Source organism: Phyllopteryx taeniolatus, chromosome 15 (assembly GCF_024500385.1).
Source record: "Phyllopteryx taeniolatus isolate TA_2022b chromosome 15, UOR_Ptae_1.2, whole genome shotgun sequence".
Lineage (NCBI taxonomy): Eukaryota > Metazoa > Chordata > Actinopteri > Syngnathiformes > Syngnathidae > Phyllopteryx > Phyllopteryx taeniolatus.
The window spans coordinates 3,969,866-3,990,641 of record NC_084516.1 but is presented as its reverse complement, the minus strand read 5'-3'; the positions used below and the strand labels follow the sequence as shown (position 1 = coordinate 3,990,641).

At 42.5% G+C, this 20,776-nt stretch overlaps 1 protein-coding gene and 1 long non-coding RNA gene across 4 annotated transcripts; both read right to left on the bottom strand.

Moving 5' to 3' along the window:
- Window positions 1-1,327: 1,327 nt before the first annotated feature.
- On the bottom strand, window positions 1,328-7,040 carry LOC133490233 (uncharacterized). The gene is made up of 3 exons (XR_009792135.1): window positions 6,784-7,040; window positions 6,649-6,698; window positions 1,328-4,261 (listed from the first exon to the last, which is right to left on the bottom strand). It is a non-coding gene; the product is annotated as an uncharacterized LOC133490233 (long non-coding RNA).
- Window positions 7,041-7,200: 160 nt separating this feature from the next.
- LOC133490230 (TNF receptor-associated factor 2-like) lies at window positions 7,201-20,275 on the bottom strand. Of its 3 annotated transcripts, none has more exons than XM_061800034.1 (11): window positions 20,066-20,275; window positions 17,406-17,618; window positions 17,035-17,113; window positions 16,656-16,754; window positions 16,156-16,317; window positions 15,621-15,695; window positions 15,454-15,528; window positions 14,100-14,660; window positions 13,428-13,605; window positions 13,033-13,181; window positions 7,201-12,687 (listed from the first exon to the last, which is right to left on the bottom strand). In XM_061800034.1, the coding sequence occupies exons 2-11, from the start codon at window positions 17,591-17,593 to the stop codon at window positions 12,469-12,471; spliced, it is 1,785 nt and encodes a 594-aa protein (XP_061656018.1). In that variant the 5' UTR covers window positions 17,594-17,618; window positions 20,066-20,275; the 3' UTR covers window positions 7,201-12,468. The 3 variants fall into 3 exon arrangements, with proteins under 3 accessions (XP_061656018.1, XP_061656017.1, XP_061656019.1); XM_061800033.1 differs by having other exon boundaries at window positions 20,091-20,275; XM_061800035.1 differs by lacking the exon at window positions 20,066-20,275 and having other exon boundaries at window positions 17,406-18,160.
- Between the last annotated feature and the right edge of the window lie 501 nt (window positions 20,276-20,776).

Here is a 20,776-nt window from a genome sequence, read left to right as displayed (position 1 = left end):
CCGACAGCTCACCCCCTGACATACTTTCATATTTCCCCCCCGGGCGTTCGTTCAACCATCTCGCAAGCATCTATGAAAAAAACCACGGTGAGGCAAACACCTTCAGATGTGCTCATAAATCCAACGACAGCGTTGGGCTGCAGATGTGGGCCACTCTCGGGCTGTTGTGGATTACAGTACATGATGAAGTATTCCTGTCTTCAATTACACAGATATCAAGATATATATATATCTTCTTCCATTGATCACGCAATTGCTGGGTTTTGATACAATACTGTAAGCAAAATAGCTTCGAATGAATATGAATTACATATTAAACATTGAGATTTGTGGTCCTTTCAGTTATCTGTCTAATTGTCATTTGAGAGATATTGTCATATGCAATAATCTTTTGTACCCTAAAAAGTTTTCCTTCTTCAGTAACTGATATTTCATCCACTTACTGCTGTATCACAATACGATTTTTTTATGGGTGGTAAAATATCGACATCTCATGGGTTACTGAAGGATTTAGAAAAACTTTTTATTACGCATTATCCTTGATGAGGTTTTTATTAAACATTGTCGTGACATATCGCAGATGGTTTTCTTCTAATTATCGTGCAATCATAGCCGTATCATTTCACTATTGTCATCGATTACAAAATATCGACACGATACAGTATCATGAGCTACTAAAATATTTTATTTTTCTTATTTTATTTTACTTAACATAGATGACCACTTTTATTGTGGCGGCTCGTAGATGATTTTCTTTCGATTCATCACTGTATCGTGATACTATTGCAATCGTAGGCCAAAAATCACCATGATATCAGATCCTGACTTGCTATGCAATCTACTAAATGACCTACGAAAAACATGTTTTATTACATATTTGACAAATTTTTTTTTTTTTAATTGAAAGTGGAAAGTGGATGTTTTTTTTCTTCAATATATCAGTATCGTGATATTATTGTTATTTTCTGTAAAATATCACCATGGTATCTTATAGTCAACTACTCTGCCATCTACTAAATGACCAAGGAAAACGAAAATGTTTTATTAAATACTTACCATAGACAACTGCTACTTTATCAAGCTACCGTGATATCTCGGATATGGTTTTCTGCCAGTAGATCGCAGTATTGTGATACCATCGTTGATGAAATATCGCTACGATTCATGGCCCTAATGGATTACGACGCTCATCAATATTTCAGATGAAAACAGATCAAATTCATACTTACAAGTGAGTGAAATCCAGTTGAGAAGGTCAATGTTAATCCCTCCAGATTAGAACCCACCCCCCCCCGCCCCCGACCCCAAATGTCCAGAATGAGAAGACACAAGCGCTAATCTGTTTGAGGAGAATTTGCTGATGTTTGTTGGTGTTCTGACAAAGCTGATATGTGAACATCCACCGCCTCCAGCAGGAAGTTGAACTGAACTGGGGTGGGGGTGGATTGTAAAAATCAATAGTGCTAATAAAGCAACAAATGAGGTCAGGACTTCCAGACGTGATGGTTTTATTAGCGCTGTGATCATTGTTACAAGTGACGTGTTCATAAACCGGCTTTATACGGTGTCTTTTATGAGCTATACTTTCGTAAGCCTTTATTTGGACGCCTTTAATTACCATTTCATTCAGTTTTACAACCTCCATTTATGTTTATGTTTCTCATTTTCATCACATTTAACGAGACATCCTCAGTTTGAGCAATGCAGTGAACCCGCTAAATTGGACTATTAAGCGATCGTTTTTTTAAGTTTTTACAGGATACAGGAAACTATGACGTTGGGGTTGTGCACCTTCATCGTAGCGCTTCGTTGTGCCGCAACATGCTGGGCAACACTGAGGTCAATTGCTTCTGTTAGCCCTTCTATGGCTTCACACATTTTAGCATTACATTATCAGACTCTTGTTCGATCAAATTATATGGTTTAGTTGAACATTTTGAACATCGTGGAATGTATCCCGCTGCTAAAAAAAAAAAAAACCACCAAAAATCAGCAGTCTTTTGCCCTTTGGGTCACGTTACAAACCCCCAGGACATAAAACATTCATAACCGTTATGCTCCACATGAGAAAATCCGTTTTAACTCACCCAAATCATAATTACCTCGGTGGGCAGCGGTGGGTCAACCTGGCCAACCTGACCTATCGCCCATTATCCTCTCTGATGGAATCCACAGAGGCAAAAGATCGCCCACTCTGTACACGTGGCCACATACTTCACTATTGATTTTTATAATTCACCTTTTTTTTTTTTAAACACCATTAGTAATCCTACACTGGGCCTCAAGGCCTTCTGTATGATGCTAAATATGTATAACAAAAACTGGAAAGTCGTAAAAGTCTGAGCTTCTTTTGGTAAAAAGTGCAAAGAAACGCCAACCCAAATCCCCTTTCACACTGTCTGCAAAGGACAACCATTTTCACATTCACAGTTAAACGAAGAGGACTTTTAGCGAGAGACGGGTACACCGTCCTGGACTGCTCGCCAGCCAATCGCAGTGCACATAAAGAAGCATTCACGTGCATACTGTAACTACTAAATGGACAATTTGGAGTTCTCAATGCCCTGTGCATGTTTTTGGAGTGTGGGAGGAGGTCGGAGTACCCAGAAAAAGCCCAGACAAGCACGGGGAGAGCGTGCAAACACCACAATTAAAATGTTGCATATAAATTTGCTTTCTAAACGGCAGTCGAGAAACTCCCACAGCAATATTACCAGATTATTAACGTCTGCTCTAATATACAGTAAAACCCATTACCGATTGAAAACAAACAACAAAAAAACATTTACAGTCAGGCATCAACTTTCTTTGTTTCACTTCTAAAAGACACGCCGTCGCTTTAAATATTTTGTTACCGAGGAGACCTGTGACAAATGTTTGGAAACGACCTCTGCGGCCGCTCTTCTCCACTTTCCGTCAAACAATAACAGTGGCGGATACGACGGATCGCATACTTAAATGCGCCAGACGATGCTGGAACGGTAGAAGAGTTTATCCTCACTGCTCGTTCGGCAGATGTCGTAAATTCAAGTATTTTCTTGATACTTTCACATCATCAGTGTAGTTTATTCGTCCAGCGATTCTCAACCACTGTGCCACAAAAGATCATGAGGAGTGTTGAGGGAATTTATCCGATTTCACTTAATTGGTCTGAAAACCTAATTTATTTATTACAAATAATCAATCTAGTCCTGAAACTAACCATTATTTTAATAATCGCATAATCTGTCGATTATGGTTTCCTATGAATTCAATTTCCATCCCTTTATTGAGAACCAGGACGTTATTTCAATTGACAGGCTTTGCCGCAATTACAAAACTTTTTTGGTGGCCGTCAATTACTCGCAGATGTTCGCGATTTGCAAGGGGATAGTGGCCGAGCCCTGCTCCGAAAAGCGAAGCTCATTGGTGTCACGGGCATATTTTCTCTCAGTGGTAGCATAGAACCTCCAGGATTCAGCTAGAAAGAAAGAAAACAAAAATAATAATAATCAAGAAAAGCCTACTAGAACATCTGGAATTATAATGAATAATATAGGGTGAATGGGCTGGCGACCAGTTCAGGGTGTACCCCGCCTCTCGCCCAAAGATTGCTGGGATAGGCTCCAGCACGCCCGCGACCCTCGTGAGGATAAGCGGAACAGAAGATGAATGAACGAATGAATGAATGTAGGGTTAATCAGCAGCACTTTAAATGGTGCCAGGTGTGTTGACTCAGACTGTGCTGATTGGCTCATTCTGAACACATTGACATACCAGTTATAAAAGGGTGTGCACACTTGTGCAAAAACATTTTCTAAGTTGTTGATTTTTTTTAACGTTCCCTCTCAAAAAGAAAAACAGAAATTGGTTTGAGTTGTACAGGTTAAAAGTCACATTACAGGTGGAGAAGTTTTAAAAATTATTTACCTTGTTCTCAGTTTTTTTTACATCACAAAAACCTGCCATTTGAAAAGGGGTGTGCAGACTTTTTATATATACACAATATGCGCACATGCTAACACAGAGTGGGCTAGCTTCTAGCATTAGCATCGGGTTTGGTGCGGCTACCTTGAGAATGAAAAATATTTAAGTGTGGAAACTTGAAACCTGGTATTGCCCACATCACAAGTCGACGCTTCAAATCCAAAGACGCGGTTAGCCGCTAGGTCGCTAGGCCACTCCATTACGGACTAAAGCTCAGAGTCCAGGTGGAGGATGAATCAGTGGAATTGACAGGCTGGTCACGCAAAACCCATCCGCGCCGCTGACATCAGAGAGTCTGTGAAACACAAGCAGGCACCGTTATTCCGCCTTTAGGCCTTAAATGGGATGACTAACTGCAATTTGAGCGAGCGCTAATGCTATACGTGATCCAGCGCTGAACAAAAGGCCCACTTTATGATTTGGACATGTGTTATATGGAGCACGGCGCGGGGAGGCCGCCCGTATCCTGTTTTTAATTATGTATTGACACCACCTCGGGGATTGACCTGCTTTCTTGCAATCGGGTCAGAGTGGGATAGCATTAAACATGGTAGGCGGAAGTTGCAGAGTAATTAGTCATATCGATAGTATCACGATACGCTCATTGTGTAATATTCGCCATATTGAGGGGGGGGATGCATTTACATTAATGTAATAGCTTGACTTATGAATTCGATGAATGTAAAGTGATACCTTGGCTCATGACTTATGTTACAGTAATTGCAAATCTGCAAACAACTGCTACCGTATTTTCATTTCAACTTGTGACTCAAAAATAGTTTAGTCTTTAAAAGTTCCAGGCGTAGCCTTTGATGCTTCTTGGGTGTATAAATTTGCAAAGGCAGGAAGTTATCACGGGCGCTCTCCGGTTATGTTACATGATGCAACCACCAAGTAACAGCTCGCTAGCCAACTTGCATCACTTTGAACCTTTTAAAACCGGATACGCTCATATAAAATATTATGGGGGCTCCGGAAAATACGTGAATTTAAACCCAACAATTACGCTTCCCCCCCGATCCCATCCACCCAGTCCTGGACTGGCTGCCTTTGAAGGAAACGTGGGTCAATTCCAATCCACAAATGTAGAATTTGGAAACTTTTTTTTTTTTTTTTGCAAGTCTTCTGCCAGCCATAGAACAATACGGCTGCTGTTGACCTGGATGTTATTCTGAGGAGAGTTGGACAGTGCACAACTGGCGAGTGGCCCTGCTGATCATTAAGGGGTTCATAGCATCCTCTGGTGGTCAAAGGTGAAAGTAATTGATGCCTCGCCTATCAAATCAAATCGTTACCATGAACAGTATAGGGGTAGGGATGGAAATTAATAAAGATTTTGCGATTCCAATTTCATTAGCGATACTGCTTTATCAATCCGAATCCTTATCGATGCTCTTAGAGTCTCATTGGGTACGGGAATGAAATAATACAAATGATATATGATATAACTGATGTCATTATCATTATACAGTATCTATCATTACATGATATGATAATAAAAAAGATGTTTCAATTCTGCATATTGGAAGTATTCCCCCTTGAATAACAAAATTATAGCTTTGTAAGTAGCCCTGGTGTCATCTTTTTGCATGAAATACATATAGCCAAAGAGTTTAACATGCTTCTGCTTTGACGCCATGTTGGCAAAATTCTGCCGTTATCACTCATTTGTGACGTCAGAGGAGTTGATGAGCGGAATCGTCACACAAACAAACAAACGATTCCTTTGAATCTAATTACTGGGAACCAGTTCTACAAAAAAAAATTATTTTTTTTTAAAACGGTTTCCCATCCTTACCGAGGGCTGGTCGATTAATTGATTTGATTGATTAATTGGCTGCCATTCGATTGGCTGGCAACCACTTCAGGGTGTACCCCGCCTCTTGCCCGAAGATAGCTGAGATAGGCTCCAGCACTCCCGCGACCCTTGTGAGGATAAGCAGCTCAGAAAATGGATGGATGGATGGATGGATGATTAATTGCTGGTTATGTGTCAGGCTTCTGTTTTTCAAAGCCCATACCCACTGAACTGCACTGCTTCCACTAACAACATGGCTGCGAACAGAGAGGAGCGAGTTTACAAAACAGATTCAGTGTTGTCAACTTAGCCATTTGGTCGCTACATTTAGCAACATATCTGACCTTTCAAGCAACTATTTTTCACAAAAATAAAAAACAACCAGTGACTTTAATTCACCTTAAAAATAGTTTAACATTTCAAATGTTAATTTATTTTGGATTGTGTTTGCACATAGTTTATTTTATTTTTTTTTACAAAAGGGACACTTTTCTCAAGAGGAAGCACTTATTTTCACATTATCTGAAGAGAAAAATAGATCTATATCTATTATTTCTGTGGAATGGACTGCTGGGGGGGAAACCCTTGAAAAAAGCATATTTACTAGTAGGAGGAATAAAGCAAACCACAAGGGGGGAAAAGAAAATTAGTTCTGAATAATTTAATTGTGATTTACTTTTTCTATAACCTAAGAGTAAAATGTCATTTAAAAATCGTAAATTGGATTTTTGTGAAGAAAAAATATTGGGAAATGTAATTTTAAGCCTTTTGTCAACCCCTTCAAATTTGACATAAAAGCAATGAAAGTGAACATTAAAACAACAGCATTAATTTGTAGGTAGAAGTCAACAAACAAGTTTTCCCCAAACAAGTGGATGTAGTACCAATTTGTATTGCAGGGGGCAATATCGAACCTATGTCGCATCCTTTCATCCTTCAGTCGAACACATAGAAGAAGAAGAAGAAATTGGAACACTTCCTGGAAACAATTATACAGCAATTAAGCTACTTTTACTCACCTCCTTTGGAATAAACGCATCCATTTTGAGCACTTTAACGTCAAAAGTCGTTTTATTTAAGGACGCGGTTATGATAGCTTTGATAGCTAATGGCGTCAAGAGCGCGAGTTGAAGCTCGTTTTTGGCAAAACTAGGCTCCCAATTCGTTACCTGGGCAAAGATAACCAGTGAGACGCGTATCTGTCATCATTTATTCAATTTCAAAGCGACAAAGATGATAAACTCGCCCGTGTTATCACTTAAAAGGCGAAATGCTAACTTACCTGCCATTTCGTTGTGGTAATGTGTACTGAGCCGTCATTGGTTGTGCTACTCAATGTCGTAAGCTGTCATTGTTTGTGCGACTCAGTGTCCTTTGCTATCATTGGTTGTTACCGTTTTGCTGGAACGTTCATAGAAGAAACGCTGAACAATATGAACGCGTTCAAATCACCAAACTTTATTACAGACTGCGAGTTTCTTTTGAGCGTTAACACATCAAATATCAACAGCGGAATACTTGTATGGCTCGTGACTTCAAGGTACACGAATAAAAATACCCTGTTTGAACATGGAACTAATGCAAAGTGCACAAATAAAAGTTGCTTCATTCCAACTGCATCACGTTACACACACGTGTTTTCTTTCAATGTGTAAAGGGTTTACATTCAGATTACATGGGCGTAAATACGAGGATATTTTGTTGGTGGGCACTTTGTTTTTTTTTATGATATGCTCTGGTGCTAGTAGTGACCCATGCATTCACACACGCACACGTGTTATTATTTATTATAACACACAAAGAGCAGCTCCAGTTTAAATAACCATTTGGCAACATACACATACAGGTAATGTAGAGGCATAGAATAAACAAATAAAACACCTTGCAATACAACATGGAGGTAATATTTGAGTTTGGCACGACACAAAGGGTTATTATATATTTTTTAATACATGTAATGGTACTGGTTACATGCTTGTTTTTCTTCAGCTAAGAATATAAACCCACAAAGAGCACAACATGAAAAGTCATATTTGCGTCATTTCCGCCGGCATGACAACGATATTTATGTGAGACAAGTTTAAAGTTGCTTGCCGCAATGTAAACAAACAGTGCTAAATAAGTCACGCGGGACTCCTGTAAACCCTTAAAATGTAATATTGCACTCAAGAAGGACTCACGCTGCACCAAAAGGAATCAGCTCTGGCCTGTTTAAACCATCTTCAACAAATAAAACAAAAACTGATACATAGATATAGAATTAATAGTGTATTCGGTAATACTATTTTTATTATAACAGCTTGTGCGCGTCCGCACGGATATCTAGATTTTATATAGAGATTTATGATATGAAAAATACATATTTATACATTGTTATAAGGAATATAGGCCAATACTTTGTGACGAGCACAGCCGGATATAACATAATAAGCTACTCTACCGTATTCTCCTCCAGACAAATGGAAATAAACGCGGCCACAGCGGCGTGAACCGGCGTGGAGCCGCTTTACATGATTTACCAATTAAAGTCTCCCATGCACAGAGAGGCTTCAATACCGGTCGAGACTGGTTTGAAAACAGGCCAGCGGGACCCTTCCAAAGAGTCAAAAAGCAGTCAAGTCCACAAGCTTGAACATCTATTTAGTAAGCAGAACAATCCGAATTTCTCTTTTTGTACATTTGCACCCACAAAACAGTGTACAGTGAACCCCTGCCGATTCGCGCAACTTGAGGTGCTTGATTCAGACAAAAGTAGAGCTTTGCCGCCATCTTGTGGGATCTGATGTGAGTTCAGGAAATTCATCACGCAAAAGTAGTACTTTGCCACCACCATCTTGAGACATCTTGATTTTGAGGAACTATGTTAAAGTGAGTACAGGTGTTTGATTTAGACAAAAGAAGTGCTTTGCTGCCATCTTGTGGCATCTTGGTGCCAAGGAACTATGTTGAAGTGAGTTGAGGCGCTTCATTAGACAAAAGTAGTGGTATGCCATCATCTTTTTGCATATTGGTGCCATGGAATTATGCCGAAGTGAGTTGAGCAGCTTTGTTAGGCAAAAGTATTGCTCTGCCACCATCTTATGGCATCTTGGTGCAATGAACTATGTTGAAGTGAGTCAAGGCACTTCATTTAGACAAAAGTAGTGCTTTGACTGCATCTTGGTGCCAAGGAACTATGTTAAAGTGAGTTGAGGAACTTCACTCGACAAATGTAGTGCTTTGCCGTCATCGCGTGGCATCTTGTTTTCAAGGAAGTATGTTAACGTGAGTTGAGGCACTTCATTTAGACAAAAGTAGTACACTTTGCTGCAATCTTTGTGCCAAGGAACTATGTTAAAGTGAATTGAGGAGCTTAATTGAACAAAAATAGTGCTTTTCTGCCATCTTGTGGCATCTTGGTACTATTGAAGTGAGTTGGAAGTAAGTAGTTTGAAATGATGTGTTTTGGGATCCTACTTTTGGTTATGTTAAGGGTTTAAACTATTAATACAGGCAATCATGAACATTATTTTGGGGGGAGCATCTATTACAAACAAATTTGTGCTCATGGTGGCGGGTCGTGGTCCCTAACCCTCGTGAATAGCGAGGGTTCACTGTACAGAAGTCTTGATTTTCTATTTATGTACATTTGCACCCACAAAACAGTATACACTATAAGAATCACATCGGTATGCCAGCTCGGCTAGCAGCGCACACGTCACATTTTGGACCCACAAGAAAACAACGTTCCTTCTCTCGGTGAGCGGGGGGCGGGCGTGGGAGGGGAGGGAACACCGCCACCTGTCGAGATGCGAGCCAGCGAGCGTAATCACAGGGGTGGGGAGGGGGTGTACTCAAGAAAAAACACAATGTCAGGCCTGCGCCTCGGACACCTCGCTAACTCCACTGTATCTTCCACAGATGTACCAAAGCACTGGTCGCAACCCCCCGCCCCCGACCCCTCCCGAGTCGGAACGAGCACAAACTTTACACGAAAAGGGACGCCTGCTTCTAAACCAAGGGTTCTCAAAGTTTTTGGGTCCAGGGACCCCTGACAGGGAAGAACGTTTTCCAAGGAGCTCCTCATAATCCAACACCAATTAAACTGCATGCCATGGGATTATTCTTCTCTTTTTTTTTTACATTTCAATATAAAAATGGCGGCACGGTGGACGACTGGTTAGAGCATCTGCCACACAGTTCTGAGGACAGGGGTTCAATCCCCGGCCCCGCCTGTGCGGACTTTGCATGTTCTCCCCGTGCCTGCGTGGGTTTTCTCCGGGCACTCCGGTTTCCTCCCACATCCCAAAAACATGCATGCTAGGTTAATTGACGACTCTAAATTGCCTGTAGGTGTAAATGTGAGTGCGAATGGTTGTTTGTTTATATGTGCCCTGCGATTGGTTGGCAACCAGTTCAGGGTGTACCGATGATAGCTGGGATAGGCTCCAGCATGCCCGCGACCCGAGTGAGGAGAAGCGGTTCAGAAAATGGATGGATGGATGGATGGAATTTAAAAATGTATGACCTGTTTAATAGAAATTAATCCACCAAATTTAATGTCACAGCTATAATAGAATTATCTCTGAGCATACTGAAGACAAGGAACTATCCTTAAGTGAGTTGAGGAGCTTCATTCAGACAAAGGTAGTGCTTTACTGCCATTTCTTGGTATTTTGGTGCCACAGAACTATGGTGAAGTGAGTTGAGGAGTTTATTTGTACAAAAGTAGGGCTTTGTGGCGATCTTGTGGCATCTTGGTGCCAAGAAACTATGTTGAAGTGATTGAAGAGCTTCATTTAGACATTTCTTGTTGCTAGGAACAATGCTGATGTGAGTTGAGGCGCTTCATTGAGACCAAAGTAGTGCTTTGACACCATCTCGTGGTATCTTTGTACCTAGGAACAATATTGAAGTGAGTTGAGGTGCTCCAAGCAGTGATTTAAAAACGATATTGTCAAGGTTACACCAGAGGAATGTACTTCCAAGCCGTAAACACTTGCCGAGGTTGCCTTTGCTTGACCTGTACAAGAGCGTGAGAGCTGGAAATGTCGCACGCATGCAGGGATGTCAGATTTACTGTTTGCGATACGTCACAATCATAGCAGAGCTTTAAAATGGCCCAAATCTAAGGTTTGTTTTATTGCCGCAGTGGTCCCCGACATATGTACAGTAGGTATGCAATGTTTTAATTGACACTCAATATTAAGGGGTCAGAAAGAAATTCTCTGCTTGTCTAAAGAAATATCAGAAGCACTGATGTACACGTATGTACATTTGCAACCTAAATTCTGATATTTATTTCGTAAAATTGTGTTCACTTTTTCCCCAACAGCCAATTCTCACTCATTTCGTAGCATTTCTGTTGGCTGCACTGCTTCCCGTACGTGTATGTGGATGTAAAGATTTTTGTCCAATTAGTAGGGATGCATGATAATTATCGGACAGATAATTATTTGGGCGGAACGGTGTACGACTGGTTAGCACATCTGCCTCCGTTTCATTTTGCACTTAACTATGGCTGAAGTTTACTTCTGATAAGCCACTGAAAACAAAGTATTTTCTTGAAAAAAGATGCATAAATATGCAATTCTAGAAACAGATGTGTTTTTCAAATTTGTTTTAATAGTGATGTCATACTTGGTTAGGACAAATCTTTGAGTATTTCTTTCCTCCAGGTGTGCACAAACTAAATTTAACTCTAAATAAAAAAACACAAATAAGTTATTGTTTTAATAGTGATGTCATACTTGGTTAGGACAAATCTTTGAGTATTTCTTTCCTCCAGGTGTGCACAAACTAAATTTAACTCTAAATAAAAAAACACAAATAAGTTATTGGTTATCGTCTTGGTCTTGAGAAGCAGGAAGGTATCGGTATCGGTTTGGAAAAAAATATTGTGCATCTCTACAAATTACATTTCTGCCTCTATGTGTTGCCATGTCAATTAAATCTGCCCAGGTCCTTCAGAATCAGTTCTGGCCCATGTACAGCAACTTGAACTATATTAGCAATCAGATTGTTTCTTTAGGACTCAAATTCATCCAAACAGACACAGCAAGGTAGCTCTCAAAGATGTCAGCATTTTTTTCGTCCCCTGATTGGTTAACAATTTATTGCAAAATTCTTTGCCGACCACCAAGTTACGGCCCAAGGACCCCCAGGGGTCCGGGTTCCCTAGTTTGAGAACCACTGTAATCTAAACAACACACGCGGGCAAAAACTAACAACGGCGCCCTCGTCGAGCTTCAGTGGACATAAGGCGCCAGCGAGCATGCACGTGGCACCTGTGGGACGAAAGAAGAAGGGGGAGAAGCCTTGTTGATCACATAACTCCACGTTTGTCTATGCAAATGTACTCAACACGAGACCAGAGAGGCTCACGACACCGACAATCTCAAGACGAAGAAGCAGAAGACCTCACCACCCCCGAATTAGCTGCCGTCGCGATGATAAACCCGCACCCGACACGCGACTTTCCTCGGTCCTCGCCGTCCCGTCGGTGTCCTCCTGCGACGCACTTAAGATAATATTGCCGCGCCGGAAACAAACAGTGGGTGACGGACATTCTCGCCGCAACAACAGCGGCGCCCGGGCACACGTCTGTAACTCCCCAAAGCGGCAGAAGGACGCTATAGCTGCGCCCCGGAGGGATTACCTCAGAGTCACAATGAAGACCCCGGTCCACTTGTCAAAACTGAACACCTGGTGTGGCCCCGCCCCCTCTAGAGCCCGGTGAGGTCCACGATGGCCTTGATGAAGATGGTGTCGTCGCGGATGTAAGAGTTTTTGGCGTCTAGCTTGGAGAGCGGGCAGAAGAGCGGGCAGCCGCTGGCGATGTTCATCTCGCTCACGGGCCGCTGGAAGGACGACGAGGTGACGTCGGGCCGGAAGGCGTCTATGATGTGCTCCCGGTTGCTCTGGTCCAGCAACATAAGGGTCACCTGCGGCGAGACAAACAAAGCGCAATGAAGTCTTGACAGAAGGTGGCACTTTTTTTTTCTCCCCCAAATCAAATCATCTGTCAGCCATTTAACACATTCACTGCCATTGACGGCTTTAGAAGTGAAATATCCACGTTAACTGGGAAGGCTGGCAGTGGGTAATTTTAAGGGTAATGTTAATAAGACGAATTTGAAATGATATGATTTGTTGTTTTGTGATATATGTAATATGTTTTTGGATCATAGTTTGTGGGATAGTTATGGTTTAAACTATTAATATAAGCAATAAACTTTTTTTTTTTTGGGGGGGGGGGGGGCAATTATTTAAGTTTTTTCACTATTCACCTTCTGGTTGAAGGGCCACTTGAGCAGCGCGTCGCTGAGTCCCCGCATCACCACAAAGAACAAGGACAAGTGGCTGCCGCGCCCTGTCCCGTCCCCGTTCAGATAGATCCGCAGACACATCTTGTAGCCATATTTACTGGTGTAGAAAGCTGCAGGCGAACCAGACAGGAACTTGGTTATTCACTGTGTTCCAAACTGATTCATTTTCCTAAATAGTCGATACCATTTTTATTCATTTAGAATTGCCTCTCAGAGTTGCTGTCTGGAGATGTACGTACGACTTACTCATGGATGGTTGACGATGACAAACAGTAACTCGAAAGCTTCCACAGAAAAACTTAAATGTTAAGTCCACTTAAAAGCTATAAGCATAATAATTTGGAACATTTTCTTACCTGGCGAGAACATGGCGGGGGCTCGACCAGCGACAGCGTCCTGTCTCTTTTTGACAAAATCGGAGATCCTCCACACAAAGACGCCGTCGAACGTCGTGGCGGACATTTCCCTTAGCCGACCCTCCATCTCCGCTACCGTCAGGTCCTTCAGGCCCACCGTCCTCTCCAGCTGCCGCACCTGCGAGACCAGTTCTCGACTCAGTCTAGGACAGGAATGTACGAAGGTTTCCCTCCGACAGCCACATACAGAAAAATCGAAGAATGCAAGGGCCAATTGAACCAAACTAAGCAATTATACGATAGATTTTTACACATTAAAAATATTTTGAAAAACTGCTACATCAATACTTTCTTTTGAAGTCCATGTGAAGCAAAAACAAATCAGAATCCTCTGAATTTGACACACCACGTAGAGGAGTGTTGTTGACAACCCTGCCAGTTTTGAATAATTACACACAAAAAAGTATGTATGTAAAAACCAACCATTGTCTCTGCTCTTAAACGCTGTGGGTGCGTCTGCAGATTGTGCTCCATTCAATAATTCTACTTTTTTAAGTATTTATTATTTTTTTTTTTTTTAGTAGCAGTACTTCTACTTAAGTACAGAGTGTGAGTACTTTTGCCAACTCTGCTCGCCTCCCTCCAAACACCACGTGCCACCGCCAGGCTGACCTTGTTACTCAGAGCCTCGATCTTGTCCTGGTCCAGCTTGTGCTGGCGGTTACTGGCCTCCATGGTGGTGGCGAAGCGCTCCACCTCTCTGTTCAGGACGCACACCACGTTCTCAAAGGTGCCCGCCTTCACCTCCAGCTCGGTGCAGCGGCGGCCCAGCTCGGCCACCTTGGTCTTCTCGCTGTGGAGCTGCAGCTCCAGGGCCGCGCCCACCGAGCTGGGCAGGGGCGTGAAGGAGGTAGACACGGACAGGGCGGGGGCCAGGGCGGGAGGCGGGGGCAGGGGAGCCAGGACCAGCGGGCCCGAGCCGGAGGACGAGGAGGCGGCGGCTCCCTGCACGGGAGGCCCGGAGGAGGAGGAGGTGGTGCTGAGCTGGGAGACCCGGGCCTCCAGTTCCCTGAGCGACTGCTGCAGTTCCACCAGTTTGTGCCCCGCCACCTCCAGACCCTGCGGCTGCAGCGCCTCCATGCTCACCTTCATGCCCATGATGTAGTGCAGCAGCAAGTTGAGGTGCTCGTAGGCAAACGCGCGTTCGTGGTCGTGGGTCTTCTCTTTCTCCACCTACGGGCAAGAAGGTGCCGAATGCCTCAAGAAGCTTGATGACTCGCCGCAAAACACAAAATTTGCATAAGGCAGCTCCACAAGGTCTGAGCCAGTTTTCACTTTGCAAAATAAACCTGACCAACCGATTTTTTTCTTTCTTTTACACATTATACCTTTAAGCTTTAAGCCGATATACACATTTATACATTTTTGACACTAACATTACAGCAATCCCGATTTTCCTCTCCTTTGGGAAGTTTAACAAATACTAAACGACAAAGTATTGTAAAACAGTCAAATTCATATGTTCATTGTTGTAAGCGTTAAGAGACCAAAAACAAAAGCGATTTTATCAATTATATATTTTTTTTAAATGAATCGGATATCGGAATTTTATTCTTTCAAATATCGCAATCGGCTTCAAAAACGTCATATCGGTCGGGCCCTAGTACGCATGTTTATCATGTTTACGTCCACAAAAAAGTCTCAAGAAGCCATGCCCAAACTTTTTGTCACAGGAAGTTCTGCCATTTTGGGGTGAAGCAGCCATTTTAGGTAGTAAGTCAAGGTACTGCTGTACTCCGGACTCTGGAGGACTCCGTCAGGCATAGGTTTGAATTTGTGTGTGAATGGTGGCCTACAGTACAGTGCATATGTGCCCTAGGATTGACCCTTGACCAGCCAAGGTTAACAAGGGTACGCTCCAGCTCACTCGTGACCCTGAGGGGAAAGTCGCCTTCGGTTCTTCCGTTCTTCGGCATTCACGCAATTCCAAAGAACCGGTGGTGAAGAGGAGGACGAGGTCACTCACCGACATGTCACAGCCCACGACGTGAAAGCGACACGGCATCCTGAATTTGCTGCAGTACTTGATGTGGTCCACGTACTGGAAGACGGGACCAAAGACGGGACGAGCGTCACTTGTCGGATCAGGAAGGGGAAAAAAACCAAACAAAACCAAACAGTCTCCAAACTCACCTTCTCCCTTGGTATCTTCTTTTTGGCGCAGCCTTCACAGATCATCGGGTATTTGGGGCAAATCTCATCGTGGGCCTAGTGAACAAAAAGACGTCTCTGGAAATTGTGTGAATTTATTCCCGACAGTCTATTCTATTCCTTTTGTAGCATTTCTCTGAGCTGCACTGATTCCAGTATGTGTGTGTGTGTGTGTGTGGACGCTAGATCTGTTTTTGGTCCAATCAGATTTCAGTCGTACTAGTAGTACTGGCCCATGTACTGTAACTTGAACTCTATTAGCAATGGGAACGTTTCTTTAACCAGTCCGATTTCTAATGCTCCTCAGAGGGCCGGCTCGCTGTCCCAAAATAACGTCAGCATTAAACGTAAACACAAAAACATAAAACACATGTACAAAGTGCACAGTACTATGAGGGATTACTGTAGTATAATTGAGGCGTGATAGAGGTGGTTTGAAAAGAGGTCCCAGGAACCAAATGCACGGCCCGACACTGCTTGAAACCCTGCGGTTTCCGGCGCTCCTTTTTTTCCTCACCTTGATGTTCTTGAAGTGAAAGGGTTCCTTGCAGTACTTGCAGTTGAGCGTCCTCTCCGGGCACTCGCGCTCGCTGTGCCGCTCCTGCTCGTTGAAGCGAATGCGCTCCTTGCAGGAGGGGCACGGGACGATCATGAACTCGCACTTGGCCTCGTGGTTCAGCTGAGACATACGACACACGGATTAGAAATGCCAGCTGTATCCAAGGCAAGCGGTCATGCGGAGGTTTCCATCAAGATGGCTTCGCCGATCGGGATTGTGTCAAAGCGGACACGCCTGTTCCAGCTTTCCACGATTCCCGTCCCGCCTCTATGACGCTTCTTCAAAGTGGCAATCCGACAAGTCCGATGAAAGCAGCGTAACATTCTAAAGTACGCTAAGCCGTACCCCGACAAAAGGCTGCTAAACAACCGGGTTGATACGTTTTGTCATATTTTGGGACCCTTTACAATGGAAAGATAGAAGAACGCTTGCAATACCCTAACCGAATTGTGACTCACCTCGTAATCTTTGACAGATCCTCTCCAAGAGCAGCTTTCGTTTATGCAGACAGCCGTGAGGTTTTCCACTTCCCGCCGGACGGCGTTGTCGGGAAAAGCCTTTAAAAACAAGCCATAAGTAACTGGATTATTTGATTACTCGTGGTGTAACTATGGAGACAGGGTGTCACGTATACAGTTAACCCCCACTACATCGTGGTTCATCCTTCACTCGCCGGCTATTCTGCTTCGCTTCTTATTTAGACAACTGCGCGGTTGGGAATCTTTTTGTTTCCTCAAAAGTGTTTTTGTTTTTGACAGCGAGAGTTATGTTGCTGATTTTCACCTATCGCGATTTGGAACGTCTCCACCGCGAAAATCGGATGTTAACTTTACTCACACATCCTTGTTTCAGGATTGACGTGGCCTCTTCGAAAATGTCCTCCTTGATGCAAGCGTTGCATTTCTGTGGTCCGTTACTGCAACGACAACACGTAGGCATGTCTATCACGTGTACACCCACAAAACAAAAGGCTCAAGAAGCCATGCTTGAAAAGACACCGGATGTCTGCCACTTAAAGGACATTTCCAGGTCTCCTTAAAATGTACTTGTCCTACAGATTTTGTCCAATCGCTACCATATTTGACATATACTAGACAGACTGGTGACTCTAAATTGTGAGTTGTTTGAGTGGGCGGAGCATGATGTCAAATTTTGGTGACTCGCCATAAAACGAGCTATAGTTGTTTTGTTTTTTTTAGCTCGCGCACCTGATGGCCAGGTTGAAGCAGTACGAGCAGAAGCGATGGCCGCACTGCGCCTGGAAGGGTCGTCTCAGGATGTTGTGGCAGCACTTGCACAGGTGCTTGTCCTCCAGCTTGTTGCCCAGGATCTTCTTGGGGAAGCCCGGCTTGTTGCTCTCCATGGACGATGGAGGCGAAGGCTCCTGGGCGGCCATACTGTCCGATCACACGCGTTCACTCCTGGATGGGACACAAGTCCAAAGATTAAGACAAACATTTTTTTTTTTAGAATCTTATGAAAATAAAGTTGTGAAATTATGTAAAAAAATAAAAAAAAAAGTCATAATGTTGAGAGAATAAAGTTGTAATATCTTTCATGAAACACAATACAGTCATAAAATTATGAGCAGAGTCATACTGTTAAGAGAATACACCTGACAAAAATATTCTGACCAAAAAAAATTATGACCACGTCCTAGCATTAATAAGAATAAAATAAGTTCTACAATTATGGTCAAAATGTCACAGTACAAATAGGTTGTAATGTTATAAAAAATAAATTGTACAATTGCGAGGAAAAACATTTTAAATTACAAAAAAGTGGTGAAATGATGTCAAAAAAAATTACAACAAAGGTTATAATATCAAAAGAATGAAATTGTAAAATTACAACAAAAACTAATACTATACGAATACATTTCTAAAATTGTGACAAAAAAAACATCTTTTAAAAGAATAAAGTCATACAATTATGACCAAAACAAGTCTTAAATTACACCCAAAAAAAGTCTTAATGCTAACCAAATAATGTCAGAAAATTATAACAAATAAAAGTCAGAACGTTCAAAGAAAAAAATTTGGAAAATTACAACCAAAAACTGTGGATGTTAAGTATAGTCATTTTTAAAGTTGCGATGAAAAATAGTCTTAGGGGTAAGATAATAAAGTTGTAATAAATGACGACAACAAAGTAGCTAATTAAGTAAAATTTATCAAATGAAGACCTAAAATTACCACAGAAAAGGTTGTAGTGTTACGACAATAATGTCTTAAATTTATGACAAAAAAACATAGCTGGAATGATAAGAAAATTAAGCTGTAAAATTCTGAGAGAAAACTTTTTCAAATTCTGAAAAAAATGCAAAATGCTGTAATATAATTAGAGGTGCATTAGTTAATCGATTAATTGACAACTAATATTGATTATCAAATTAACTGACAACTGTTTTGATGACTTGTTTAAAGCCATTGTTTAAAAATTGTCCAAATCCTCCAATTTCAGCCTCTCAACAATAAATATTCTCAGATTTCTGTAGTCCTCCATGAAAGCAGATGGATTATATTTGTAATCAAAATAAGAACTTTGCAAACATCTCCTTTTACTTTGGAAAACGTCCATCCATCAATCCATCCATCCATCCATCCATTTTCTGAGCCGCTTCTCCTCACAAGAGTCGCGGGCGTGCTGGAGCCTATCCCAGCTATCATCGGGCAGGAGGCGGGGTACACCCGGGACCGGTCGCCAGCCAATCGCAAGGCACACATAAACAAAGAACCAGTCGCACTCACATTCACACCTCGGGGCAATTTAGAGACTTCAATTAACCTACCATACATGTTTTTGGGATGTGGGAAGAAACCGGAATGCCCGGAGAAAACCCACGCAGGCAGAACATGTAACCTCCACACGGGCGGGGCCGGGGATCGAACCCCGGTCCTCAGAACTGTGAGGCAAACGCTCTATCTAACCAGTCTCCCTTTGGAAAACAATGTTCAACAATTTTGCCTGCTTTCTGAAATGTTACAGCAAATAACGGAATCATAATTAATTTCGGGGGGGGGGGAAATAATAGTCAGTTTAATCTATTACGAAAGTAACGGTTATTTGCAGCTGTAATGTGAATAACCTGTAATCGACATGTAGTTGAACATGAAGCAGCCTCAAAAGTGTAGATTGAACTAGTAACCCTTTGCATTAATCAGTACCCAAGCAGTAGGTTTGGTGAGTACAACATCACACACCCTCTTGTCTGATTCCGCTTCATTGTTTTTGGTTGTGTTTAACCATTAAACAGTAGCACATAAATAACAATAATCAGTTCATAAATATTAACCGGGAAAAAAAAAAATTTGCAATGCAAATTAATGCACAATAACTTTTTATCCTATTATTAGATTAATCGATGCCCTAAATATTAAGAAAATACATTTGTAAAATTGTGACAAATCTTAATGTTGAGAGAATAAAGTCAGAAATTTATAACAATTAAAATCGTAAGGGAATAAAATCGAAAAATGACAACAAACTTGTCCGAGAAAAATCAAAGATTGCAATGAAAAATAGACGGTGAAAGTGTGAATTTGCCATTCTAGTCCGGCAATACATGTATCGTTCTATATTTGACAAGGTGTAGCAGTATCAATAATGTTGTCGGGAATGAATGGCGCTTAAAACGTGAAGAGGAAGGAAATGGAGTCCAGTGCTGTGTCGCTAGCATCATTCGAGCATCAACCAGCGAGGCCCCCCGCGGCCTTTCTGTTGTTTACATGTCGCTTTACTGGCTGCCTCCATTGTCTCCTTGTTGCTAAGCCGTCACAGCATCTCCGAGTCACAAGAAGGAGAGAAGAGAAGTGGTACCCGGAGGTGGAGGAGAGAGGAGGGGGAGGGAAAAAAAGAAGAATCTCACCCCCCTCTCCACCTCCACTGCTTACCAGCAGCCCGCTCCGGTCTTGTGGTCTTAATGAGCCGCCACGGCCCGCCTGTCCTTGTCCCGAAGCTCGACGTTGCTCACGGACGCGTCGACGGTGGGCTCCGCCTCATAACGACAAGGCGGACAACTGGCTCTCCGGCAGCGGCGGCTGTTTTCGTCCAGCGTCGCCATTACTCCCCTCGCAAAACGACCGACGGGTGACGTCACGCGGGGGCGGAGCTGACCCGCGCATACAAAAGTCGCCCCAAAAAACACCAACAACAAAACAAATTGTAACCTGTTTTTATATAAGAAAAAAAAAATCCCTCGACAGTATTGTGATTTATTCAAACATACAGTATGTATATTATTTAATAGAATGTAAAGTGTTTCACAGTTTGCACATCGGACGATTCAATGTGCCTTGTGCTGGTCTTTCCGACGTGCTCGCCTTGGCCACTAGGCGGCAATATATAACATCCAGCCATACGACAGCAGGCACGTGCACAGATAGCCATCTGAGTGGTGCTCAAGCACCAACCCTTTTGCCCTGGATGGAAAAAAAGTGCCCTTTTTGGTGCAGCACATTTATATTTAAAAATCCGTCAGCAGCCCGTTGCATACCCCCAGTAGACGAACACTTTCCGATCAAGAGCGCCGCAACTCGTCGATGACACGCCCCCTCATACCTTCATCGTACACTCTATT

Excerpts from the sequence above, each read along its gene's own strand:
- LOC133490230 (XM_061800034.1), bottom strand. The coding sequence starts at position 17,593 with ATGGCCGCCCAGGAGCCTTCGCCTCCATCGTCCATGGAGAGCAACAAG. Across the intron at positions 17,114-17,405 it reads TGCTTCAACCTGGCCATCAG|TAACGGACCACAGAAATGCA; the intron begins GTGCGCGAGCTA and ends TTGTCGTTGCAG. Across the intron at positions 14,661-15,453 it reads TCGTGGGCTGTGACATGTCG|GTGGAGAAAGAGAAGACCCA; the intron begins GTGAGTGACCTC and ends TCTTGCCCGTAG.